At 34.2% G+C, this 12699-nt stretch overlaps 1 protein-coding gene across 16 annotated transcripts in view; it reads right to left on the bottom strand.

The window, feature by feature from the left end:
- NRXN1 (neurexin 1) overlaps positions 1-12699 on the bottom strand; it is a 1159797-nt gene that overhangs the window by 1047757 nt on the left and 99341 nt on the right. For 10 of the 16 annotated variants that reach the window (XM_059406092.1, XM_059406087.1, XM_059406089.1 and 7 more), the window contains exon 3: positions 111-128. The exons of 5 other annotated variants lie outside the window; for them this stretch is intronic. In XM_059406092.1, coding sequence (XP_059262075.1) covers positions 111-128 — 18 coding nt within the window. The remainder of the gene's footprint in view (positions 1-110; positions 129-12699) is intronic. One more of the 16 variants, XM_059406088.1, reaches the window with a different exon arrangement.

Below are 12699 nucleotides of genomic sequence, written 5' to 3'. Positions count from 1 at the left end.
TCAACAAATGCTCAGAAGTTCAACTTACCGTCTAAATTCAAGATGTACTCTATTAATACTAAGAAATAAAAGGCAAATGAGAGTTGGAAAAAAAAGTTGAAAGCACCCACCTTCCACATTGTTGTCTTCTGAAAGCACATGACAAGGAGGGAGAGAAAAGGAAAAACATTCATTAAGCAGCATGCAGACTGGACCTTTGCCTTTGCATGTCTTCCTCATGCAAGGCACCAAACACATCATGCAAGTGCTCCATGACTACCGTTCAAAGGGGAAAACAAAACCACGGGAAGCAGGTTCCCGCCTAGTGACAGCATTTAAAGAATGTGAGACAAAATTTTGATAATACTGTCATGTCCTGAGCAAGGAACTTTAATAAGTCTTTTACTATTCTGTATAAAATAAAAATTATTCTTAATGTTGCTGATGTGGTTTTCCTCGGCAATTATTTTTAAAGCTTTATTTTTTTATCTATTTACAATTCCAAAAAAAATCTATTCCTAACTCTGATTTGGACTTGGATAAAATAAGGTCCATTGCCAAGAGCCATGAAATTTCACTTAAAGATATTCCATTTTTCCAAAATATATAATGCATTTATGATCATGGCCTTTAAGTATTTCTAATACTTCAATTTCTTTCCTTAAACACAACATAAACCTATGTAACTAAAATTCACAATATGGCTTATATTAGTGTGTTCATATTTCATTGCAAATAGTGGTAGTTTATTGTAATTTGTTAAAAGGTTAAGTTTTAAAACTGTTGACTAGGAAAAGTAATCATTGCAAGGGAAATCCATTTGGGATCTGTCCATTAGGCAAAATTTATCATGATTCATTGATTTTGTCCTTCCGTACAGGGTCGGAATAAGAATATAGTTAATATAAAGACAATATTTGGTGAATTTCCCTTTATGTTTCCCTATAATCTACATTATATTTGCATTTCATATATTTGCATGTATTTCCATATGTGCACATATATACGTATATATACAAACACACACACAATACAAGCAGATTTTGCATGTACTTCCTACACATAAACAATGGAAGTGTATGGGATTTAAACTATTTTTAGTAACTACTAAACAATTCAAGTACTGTTGATATACAAGGCTTGGCATCCGTGTGAGAAACGGAAGAGAGTGAGGGCTGTTTCTAGGACTAAGGCAACAGCAAGGTTTCAATACTTATCAAATGTTTTCAGTAATAAAATATAGCCATGTTGACATTTTTAGTCTCATTCTTTTATTTAATCAGCTGTAATTTTAAAAGTGGTTATTTGATCAAAATCATTTATAAAGAACAAAACAATAGCAAGTATAGAAATTTTGAGAAAAACCACTTATAAATGTGCCATTTCATAAGGGTCAACAAAACTCTTTTTAATTGTTAATGTTACTGATGAATTAAAAATCATCAATTTTGTTTAAAATGTATTAGCTGGAAACTGAAATATCAACATAGGCACATTTACTGATCAGGTCCTAACACATAATAAAAAATAGCTAGTCAAAAATGAGGACAATAACACCTATACAAAATACTTAGTTTGCCAGAGTTTATTTTAAAAGATATAACCAAAAAAGACAATATTTAATATGTGATATTCATTTCCTGATTGGTTTGGTTTCTAATCTGCTAAATAAGGAATTAAGACTGAATATGCTATTTTTCAATGGCAACTCTGAAATGACAGGGACACAAATATTAAAGATTTATTTCACTACATTGAAAGTTACCCAAAGGTACAGATTATTTAAATGTTTAAGACACACTTTTGTTTTATGTTAACCACCCTTTGAAATTCTACTCCTCGTTTAAGATGCTTGTTTCATATATAGAACAACAAAATCAGGGAGTTTAGAGGAGAGACAACTATCAAAATGGTCTATCATTTACTATGGCTCATATATAGAACAACAAAATCAGGGAGTTTAGAGGAGAGACAACTATCAAAATGGTCTATCATTTACTATGGCTCTACTTAATTTCTGTAAACAAAAACTGGCGAACATGATTGTGAGCAGCACAGTCTCAGGAAAATGATTTTTTGGTCAAGTTTTGCATGAAAATCTACCAGTAAACAAAAATGAAAAACAAAGTAAAACAGGCCCAGGCTCCACACTAACTTGTATAAATGTGCTAATAAGTAAGATAAGGAAAGGAAGTTGTGCTATAATAAAATCAAGGTCATTGATTCTGATCCCCTGAGAGTTTTCTTCTTTCACTGTTAACTAAGACACAGGGCCACAGGAAGTGCACTGATCTTGCCCTGCCACCCAGCATATTTCTGAGTTTGTATTCACAGAGAGATCCAGCTAAGCAAGGGGACCCCTTGTATGCAAATCCAAGACATGCCCAAGGTGTAAACAAATCTTGATTTGACCAAGTTCAGAAAAATGGGCTGTCACAGAAGACTTAGATTAAAAAATAATAATAATCAGAAGCGCCTGACTGGCTCAGTCAGTAGAGCATGAGACTCTTAATCTGAGGTTTGTGAATTCAAAGCCCATGTGAGGCATGAAGAATACGTAAAAAACAAATTTAAAGGTTAAAAAAATAAATAAATAAAGTACTAGAATAAAAGGAAGGGTAATATATTAACTCATATTTAAAAAATTGAAGAAGGGGCACCTGGGTGGCTCAGTTGGTTAAGCGACTGCCTTTGGCTCAGGTCATGATCCTGGAGTCCCAGGATCCAGTCCCGCATCGGGCTCCCTGCTTGGCAGGGAGTCTGCTTCTCCCTCTGACCCTCCCCTTTCTCATACTCTCTCTCTCTCAAATAAATAAATAAAATCTTCAAAAAAAAAATCGAAGAAAAAAAAAGAAAACTGGCTTGGAACAGACTTTATTGACTTTCCATATATTTTCAGACTCAATCTTAGACTTAAAAAAAAAAATTCCCTTTATTTGTATCATTCTATTCTACCTCTTTGGTATCTATTTGTTTGTTTTAGTTAATTTAAAATCTGTTAACTTAGGGGTGCCTGCATGGCTCAGTCAGTTAAGCATCCAACTCGATTTTGGCTAAGGTCATAATCTCGAGGTTCTAGGATCAAGCTTCACATTTGCATTTAGCAGGGAGTCTGCTGGAGATTCTGGAGATTATCTCTCTCCCTCTGTCCCTTCCCCCACTCACTCACTTGAATGCTCTCTCTAAAATAAATAAATAAATAAATAAATAAGAAAAAAATTACAAATCTGGTTAACCTAAAGATGATCCCTACATTAGTGCATAATGTGCACATAATTATAAATAGCAAGCAGTGTGCTGGAGATTCTTTCTCTCCCTCTGCCTCTCCCCCTACTTGCTCACTCACATGCTCTCTCTCTCTCTAAAAAATAAATAAATTAGAAAAAAAATTTTTTTTAATTTGGTTAACCTACAGATCCCTGCATTGTTTCATGATTTATACATAATTATAAATGGTGGTAGCTCTATCATTTACAATCATTCTCCAGGAGTTTTTCTTTTCTCTTTCCTTCTACTTAGTTTTTGAAGTAAAAGAATATTGAGTTTAAAAAGAATGGTTTTCCTCAAAGCATCCACTTTAGCTTTCTCTTCATAGATCTTTTGCAATCAAATAGTAATTTGAATTTTAACAACAATAGAGAGGGGGCAAAATTTGGCATGCCAGAGTGTAAAGATAAAGCATTGTATTTTGCTTTAGTGTAAGGTAGAAGCAGCTCATCCAGCCTTACCTGTGGACATTGCCAAGCTAGGGAAAATCTCCCAGTTTGCAGAAAACCCTGGCTTCTTTATTCTGCTGACTAATCCTGCTGTGTACATGAAGGGAGTCTTAGTAATCAATTTTACTATGATGATCATGCCGCCTGTAAAGATCATACTCATTTTTTTCTTTTCATTGTGAAAACAAGGAATAAAAGCATGAAAAAGATACCTTAAATTTTCTTTTTCTTTCAGATAAGACACATTTCCCTCACAAAAATGAGAACAGGCACCAGAATATCAGTCATGTTATGAATAATTTGTGTGCTGCTGACATGAAGGGAAGCTGCACACTGTTAAACAGCACATTCTTGAATTACTTCCAAAGAGCATCTCCACAAAAAATTTTCCTTGGGCCCCCAGCTTAAAAGAATGTAAGGACAGTAAGTTTAATTTATCATGAGTGCTCTTCGCACATAATTTTAATTACGTACTTCCAAGAAAAGAAAAATGAGTAAGGAAACAAATGTACATGCTTCAATATAAAGCAAATCAGGAATTTAATCATGACCAGTGGATAAATTAAAGGATAAAATACCACAGGTAACTCCTTTTTGCATAATCAACATTTAAGTTGAGCAATATGAAAGGCTTCATCTAAATCTACAAGCAAGAGGCAACTTACATGCTGCATTTTACATTCAAAAGTTGGCTGAAAGGGTTCTGTCACCACTTGGCCATTCCTTCTCTTTTGGCTTCCTTCCTTCTCTGCAAGTTGCCTGTGACCAGCTCCCTTTATTTTTCTTTGGTTCCCTCTCTCCTTCATCAAAACTGCCTCTCCTACAGGTGACTTCCCACCCAGATCTATGCCATCCAAAGTGGGATACATAGCAATGAAATTGGCATTGGTACAGGCCAGCAGAAGGAGGAATACAGAGTAAGATTTTATTTCCTTCTTATATACATTGAGCTTGCTAGCTTCTATCCTTGCCTTTTCAGCCCCTCACATTATTTTCAAGACTTTATCCCTCATTTGGGGGATTAAATGCCAGTCTAGCAGTGTCTGGTTCCCATAGTGGCACCAGATGGAGTTTTGTTTTATTTTATTTTTCTTTTGGTGTTAACAGTGAAAGCCTTTAGAAAGCTTCAATCATCCAGAAATTATTCAAGGACTGGAAAATGGAGGGAAGCATTGAAACTGTGGATCTGTGCAACAGTCAGCTGGAGGAAGAGAAATGCTGGCCAGAACCAAGAAAAAATTCTAACAACAAATGAAGCAAAAAGGTCTATTACGAAGGCTTATGGAAGGAAAGAAACAGCCTGTTCAGGGATGGCTAGTTCAAAAAAATTTTTTAACAGATACCCTCAGCCACTTGTTTTAAATCTACCTAAATGACATTCCCACAGAGTCTCCTGGAATCCCAGTCTTAGGGGATAAGGGGACCCAACTAGAATAGCTAATACTGTTTTTGTCTCTCTTCACTATTCAGGAGTAAAAGAAGGGGTATCTCTAAACCAACTTGCAGCAGCAGGTACATTCCTGGCATCACACTTGGAATCATAAAAACATTTTGAGCAATATCATTGAGCAACATCCAACTAGATTTTTGGTAAAAAAAAAAACCTGATTCAAGTATATTATGGAATTATTGAGTCTTTTGAGAAGTGGTCTGAGAAGCTTCTCTTGCCTGAAATTGTTGTTTCTGTTAGAAAATGTGATATGTGTTTCAACTTATTTATTCGAAGAACTTTTATAATTGTACTTTTCCAAGTTGCAGACTGCCTTTGTTTCTGCATCACATAGGTGGCAATTTTGTTACAAAGTTCATGGCATTCAATTCAAAAAAGCTCCATCTTGTTAAAAGGGGAGGGCAGGAGAACAGGAAGGAGGGAAAAATGGATGAGAGAGAGGAAGGATAATGGTATGGAAGGTTCTTCTGGTATGCAAGTTGTTCAATGCACCTGATGAAATTTAACAGCTATTAGTCAACATATTAAAATATATACAGAATGGCCCACACAAACTATACTGAACAAAATTTCAAACTTTATTTTCATGGGGGACTATGACAAAGATTTTGTTTCACTTTTACAGCTTCAATTCTTCCCTACAAATGTTCACTTTGAGTTAACATTGTTACGTTAATTTCAATAACTGGACTTACAGAAGGAACATTATATGAGTGACCATAAAAACTGTGACAATAACTGTCTACCCTGTTTTTGCTTATGTCACACATTTTGGTTGTTTTATTGCTTACTTAGAAATAAACATTTCCTACTATGAAATTGACAGATAAAACTGAGCAGAATGTTAGCACGCATTTTCCCACCCAAACTCAATCACTGCTATACAACTTCAAAGAAACCTGGTTGAGGTAAGGAGTGCTTCCTTTCTTTAGTCTGAAGTCGTCGTATTTGAGAAAGCAGAGCAGGAAAGTTCTTGCATTCAAGTTGGGAGAATAAATTTAAATACACCCCTATCTAACCATCCAACTTACCACCATTTCTCAGATATGACTTTTCTTATGAACAAATGAATGGGTGATATCCTCTAAGTGTATGGTACCAGAAAAGAATATTCTACAGACTGTCCTATGTTCTCTGACAGTAAAATGGAGAGTAGGTGAACTTCTACTGAAGACCACCTTCATTTGAAGGCCCTTCATTTGACAGAACTAACACAGGCTAGATTTATACAAATTTTTTCACGAATTATTTTATTGTAGAGAATTTTCAAATAAACTTAGAAATACTTTTGATTTTATCAATCTATACGTAGTTTCTCAGAGCAGTCCAACACAAATCTACTTAATTTCTCTGAGAAAAGGCAAACATATTTTAAGTATGGGGGTCATTGCATGAAAATAGGACTAAGTCAAACATAGTGTAAAAAAAAATCTAAATTTAGAGTTAAATAAGTTATATTTGTATACACTGAATAGAAAAAGGTTCATATAAAACTGACTTATCAATTATATATATTTATATTTAAGGAAAATGGAATTTTACTTCAGGATAATATTTCATATGGTCTTTAATTCAATGGGCCTTTGCATATGTAACAAATAATCTAGAAGAAAAAAATGCTTTGGCTATTAAAGGATCTATCAATTCTTCAGGGCTTTTAGTTTTCATTTTCCTTAGTATTTAAAACACTGTATATTAATTATACTTAAATTTTAAAAACCCCAAGACATTTATATATGTTATAATTCATGGTTAATTTAATTTTAACTTTTTATAGAAGTCACTGAAAATCATTTTAAAGGAAATGGACTGTTTTCATTTGTTTTTCTAAATAAATGAGATAGTATGCAAAATTTTCTAGGAGTTTCCTGGGGTTGACTAAAATATTACTATAATGAACCAAATATCTAGCTATTTTTTCAACTCTAGTGCATTTCAACCTGAGGATGATTGCTACAAAGAATTCTGCTTCTCCAAAGCCTGAAATCATTTAGTCCAATAGCACCTGATGTTGAAACACGAAGTTACTGTTTTTAGATAAAAACTGGTCAAACAGCAATAGTTTAATATGGTTGAATCTAATATTTCTTTCCTTTTTTTATATTTTATTCATTTATTTGACAGATCACAAGTAGGCAGAGAGGCAGGCAGAGAGAGGAAGGGAAGCAGGCTCCCTGCTGAGCAGAGAGCCCGACGCCCCGAGGCTCGATCCCAGGACCCCGGGACGATGACCCGAGCCGAAAGCAGAGGCTTTAACCCACAGAGCCACCCAGGTGCCCCTGAATCTAATATTTCTAAGTTGATGTTCTTCTCTGCCTCCTAAATACCACGTAGTAATATGAAGTCAAACTAAAACACTACTGAATTCCTGAGAATCGATGGTAGTTACCCTTCTGGCAAGAGTAAGCACAGCATAACATATGGAGTTGTTGTAGGACTGTGCTGTAAACCTGAAACTGATGTAGCAATTTGTGTCAACTATACTTCCGTCCATGCATCCATCCATCCATCAACAGCAGTGATTTAAAAAAAAAAAAGGAAGCAGAAAACAGAGTGAGTATAATTTTTATAAAATATTTCATAGAATGTTATGAAGATCTCAAGAAACTTTTTCCAAATGTTGAAGAGAAATAAGAAATAATATACTAATACTTAGGTCATCTTACCACTTTAAATGTGCTTGCATAAATATTGTCTTATATAATCTTTATATTATCTCGTCAGTTAACATGTTCTGGTTAGCCACTTGTCCAAGACACCCAAGTAAAAACTAGAAAGTGCTAAGAGTTTGTTTGAAGTCTCCTTGTCTAAGTTTGTGTAGATTTCAAAAACTTTTGAAAAGAAAATGAACATAAGGAATTTGAGTAATATAGGGTAATGCTGGCATGTCTACTAAACTTGTGTTGTGTTTCTGGAACTATTACCAAAATGTATCAATTACCATGAATTTTTTAAAAGTAATATAATAAAGGAGTAAGAAGACTGTATTTATGATTTCTTTGACCCTTTTGTAAGAAAACAATTATTTTATGGAAAATATTTCTTAATTGCATTTGTGTGTTGATTCTGTAAGGTCAAGAAAATGTAATATTGTTTATTTTCCTTTATTGAAGAAACAAAAATGTCCTAGGACTCTTCTCCCCTGTGCTTTTAAAATTATTTCCCAAAGGAAACAAAACAAAACAAAACAAAACAGAATTTTTTTTAAAAAAAGGCACATTTAAAGAATCTTCATCCTACTTCCAAAGCAAAAAGCACACCAGGTTAGTAAATGTATTTAACTATGGGCATTCTAACTACGAGATATAAGAGAAAAATTATCCATAAATTTCTTGCTGTCTTTAAAATGTAAAGGAAAGTGTTCATTTCATTCAGAGCACACAAAATTTTGCATCATTTTTTTAAGTACATAAAATAAAAAGACACATTCCCAGTCAAATATTTTGGGAGGTTAGGTAATGTATGCATTTGCCTGATAGAGTATATTTGCCCTCTCGTTTTAGTTATAAAATGCAAATCTGATAAGATACTACTTTTACTCCTTTTACATATATGCTGTATGGTAAACTTCCTGGGGAGTGAGGAGCAAGTTCTAATTTAAAATTTGAATCAATAGTCAAGTAGGAAGAAAAACTAGATGGATTGTCACAACTCCTATTTTCTTTAAAAAATAAAATCAGGGATGCCTGGGTGGTTAAGTGGCTGCCTTCGGCTCAGGTCATGATCCCAGCGTCCTGGGATCGAGTCCTACATCGGGCTCCTTGCTCGGCAGGGAACCTGCTTCTCCCTCTGCCTCTGCCTGCCTCTTGGCCTACTTGTGATCTCTCTCTTTCTCTCTCTCTCTCTGACAAATAAATAAATAAAATCTTTTTAAAAAAATAAAAAATAAAATAAAACAACTTTATGTGAAAGGCTAAGAAGAAGAGAGTTCCTTGATAGGTACAACCAATTCTATATTTTTAAAGATTTCGTATATGCAGTTATTTGTCTTAATATCTAGTACTCAGGCCTCTATGAATGCAAGCCCATGCTGCAGAGGGAGCCATGAGCTTGAACAATCCACCCTTTATCTGCTGATTTACTGACCTGTAAAATCAAATCACCACAAATAGAAGCCTTTCAGGTAGCCTTGTAATTCCCCATCTTATTCTTCCCTAAAATGTCCATTTGCTGCTTAAGAAAACATGTTGAAATATGAAGATTTCTTTTTTGGACTCTTGTAAAACATACTGAAATGTTAATTCCATCATACAAAACAGTTCAGTTTATTTTATTTTATTTTATTTTGAAATATAAGCTTGGATTTCTACACTTCTTTTTTTTTAAGATTTTATTTATTTATTTTACAGACAGAGATCACAAGTAGGCAGAGAGGCAGGCAGAGAGAGGAAGGGAAGCAGGCTCCCCGCTGAGCAGAGAGCCAGAGGGACTCAGGGCTTGATCCCAGGACCCTGAGATCATGATCTGAGCCGAAGGCAGAGGCTTAAACCACTGAGTCACCCAGGTACCCCCAGTTCACTTTATCTTTTAAAATGAAACTATATGAATGTGATGTAACTATTTCTTTACAGTAGTATAAAGTGCTTTCTGATTATTAGAAAGTCTGAATTCTTTTGACCCAAACAACTTCCAAATTGAAGATTTAATTTTCAAAATAATCTCATCAGGTTATAAATCATTACACGTTGCTTTAAAATGTGTGGCAATACCACGATATTGCAACCACTTCATAAGCTCTACTCTAAAGGTCATACAAGCAGCTGTGCCATTTCTCTGACAATGTACATATACTTATTTAGTCCGTTCCTTCATAAACGAATTCAAGTTTTCATAATTTTCTCAAAAGAAATATTTTCCTACAACAGTTAACGTGGGTAGGATTGCCTGGGTGGCTCAGTTGGTTAAGCATCTGCCTTCAGCTCCAGTCATGATTTCAGAGTCCTGGGATGGAGCCCCACATCAGGCTCCCTGCTTAGCAGGAAGCGTGCTTCTCCCTTTCCCTGTGCCCCTCCAACTGCTTATGCTCTCTCTCTTTCTCTCAAATAAATAAATGTCTTTTTAAAAAGAAAGAAAAAAGTTAATGTGGGTAGAATAAGAAACTATTTACAATAAATACTTCATAGTATCATCAGTAGTAACACAACTACTATTTTACTCCAGTGGGAATAATTTATCTATTGATAATAAGCATTAAATAAATTATAAATTTATCTACCTTTACCTCTCTTATATTTAATTTTACATATTTATCCATGTTAGAGAATAAAAGCATTTTCTAACTCCACTGTCCAGTATGTTAGCCATCAGACTTGCATGCCTACTTACATGTTAATTAAAATTATTTACAATTAAATAAAATCAAAAATTTAGTTTCTAAGTTGCAATAGCCAAATTCCACATTCTTGCAGTCATATGTGGTCACTGGCTACCATACTGGACATCAAAGATTATGAACATTTCTATCACTGTAGGAAGTCCTTTTGGGCAGTATTGGTAAAGGTTTTAAGTAAGTTATCACTTCTCTGGTAATATCTTTCAATATGAAATTGTTACATAATATATATGTAAATGTTATTTTTGTTTACAAAAAGAAATAGTTTGAATACATAATAATAGTTTTAAAGAGACACCTAAATTGATATTAGATATGGTCACTGAATTTGTACACAGAGAAGAACTGTGTATTTCCATTCTAACTTTAAAATAAAAACAAAAGTTGGGAAATAACTCTAATAAAGTTTTTGCTCTCATTCTAAAATGTCTTTGACTAATATAAGCTCTAGACAATTATTACTCTTTTCACTGTAGTCTTTTTTCTTAAGCCTCACAGATAATGAGAAAATGCTAAAAATATGCTTCAATTTGTAAGTGAAATTAAACAATCAATCAAATAACTTTCCTGTTGATTTCTCCCCACTTCTCTCAGTATTCTCCAATAGGTCATTTAGTATTATCTGTCACAGACTTTATGTGTAAACTATACTATAGTTTAATAGCAACATCAGTTTTTAGATTAGTAAAAAAGTACCCTCCATCCCACAATCTCGTATAATAAGTTATCTTACATTATAATAAGTCAAAGATTTCCCTTTCTATAAAATAGGCCTCTTACTGAATAATACCCTATGGGAAAATAAACCAAATGGGCAAACAAAGGGATCAACTCTTCTGCTACACTAAAATACAACAGGAAAGAAATAGAAGAGAATAAAAAGAGCAGCTCAAACTTCTAGTTAATTCTTTAAAAGATCCTGTTAAGGGATATTACATGATAACAAATGCATCACTGAGTAAGCAAATAAAAACTGTATGTAGGACAAACAGAAAAATGACTCCTGACTATGGAATCATTAACTGTGGACTAGTAAAAGGAAAAAAAAAAAAGTGACAGAAAGACCTAGGAGATGAAATAAACTTAACTGTTTTATCAAAAATGAGTAAGATGCACAAAACAAATTTAGAGTAGACCTAGATAGCAGTCTATTCACAGTATTTTAAAAATGTAGGCCTGCTTTTAAAGTTGAACATTGCTTACTTTATTATCAAAAAGTGTCATTTTTCATTACAGGTTAGTGACATCCAAACTCTACTTTTAAAAAGGGGAATAAGGCAATATAAGAATAAAAACAAAAATATATTTATAGCCTCAACACCTTAATGAACAACAATCTAGGTCTCCCAAAAAGCTGTTGTCTGGTAAGCGAACTAAGTTTTGAGAAGGACAGCTAATTTCTATAGATTACTGAGGTCATCTCACATCTTAGTCCAATCCTGGCATTAGGTGGCTTGAAATAGATATGCGGCATAACCATATATTCATCTTATTATCAAAGAAGAAAATAGGCAGCATCCTGATCTAGTACTTATTATGGACTGAATATTTGTATGCTCCCAAAATTCTTATGCTGATACCCTACTTCTCAGTATGATGATATTAGGAGTTGAAGCCTTTGGGAGGTAATTAGGGTTACGTGAGGTTATCATAGTGGAGCCCCCATGAAGGGCATCACTGACTTTATGAGTCTTGTGAGAGTTTGTTTCCCCTCTCTGCTCTCTACCATATAAAGCTACACTAAGAAGTCTATACCCTACAACCAGAGCTTGACTATGTTTGCACACTGATCTCAGATTTGCAATCTCCAGAACTGTGAGAAATAAATTTCTGGTTTTTGTAAGCCACCCAGTGGATGATACTTAGTTACAGCAGTCTCAACAAAGACCGTACTACTTCAGATGTTGTATTACTAGAGAAAACTCACCGGCACCTGAAAGCATAGGACACAAAAACTTAATAGATTTCTGATATTATTACAATAACTGAGGGGGAAAAAACTAGTTACACCACATGTACAGTATGTGGAATGGGAAATATCTGCTAACAAATATAGCTCATGGCAGTACCTAATAGCTTAGGACATGTGTACGTTACAGTCATCTGAAGTAAATTATGTTCAAAATGTACAGTGTTGCATGTAATACTCAACCTATGGGGAAAACGTGATGGAAAAAGAGTAGAAAAGCCACTATTTTTTTTAAAGCATTGAATAGCGGCTC

The sequence above is a fragment of the Mustela nigripes genome, chromosome 7 (genome assembly GCF_022355385.1).
Source record: "Mustela nigripes isolate SB6536 chromosome 7, MUSNIG.SB6536, whole genome shotgun sequence".
Taxonomy (NCBI): Eukaryota; Metazoa; Chordata; class Mammalia; order Carnivora; family Mustelidae; genus Mustela; species Mustela nigripes.
The sequence above is the reverse complement of the archived record's forward strand: the minus strand, read 5'-3'. Positions and strand labels throughout refer to the sequence as shown.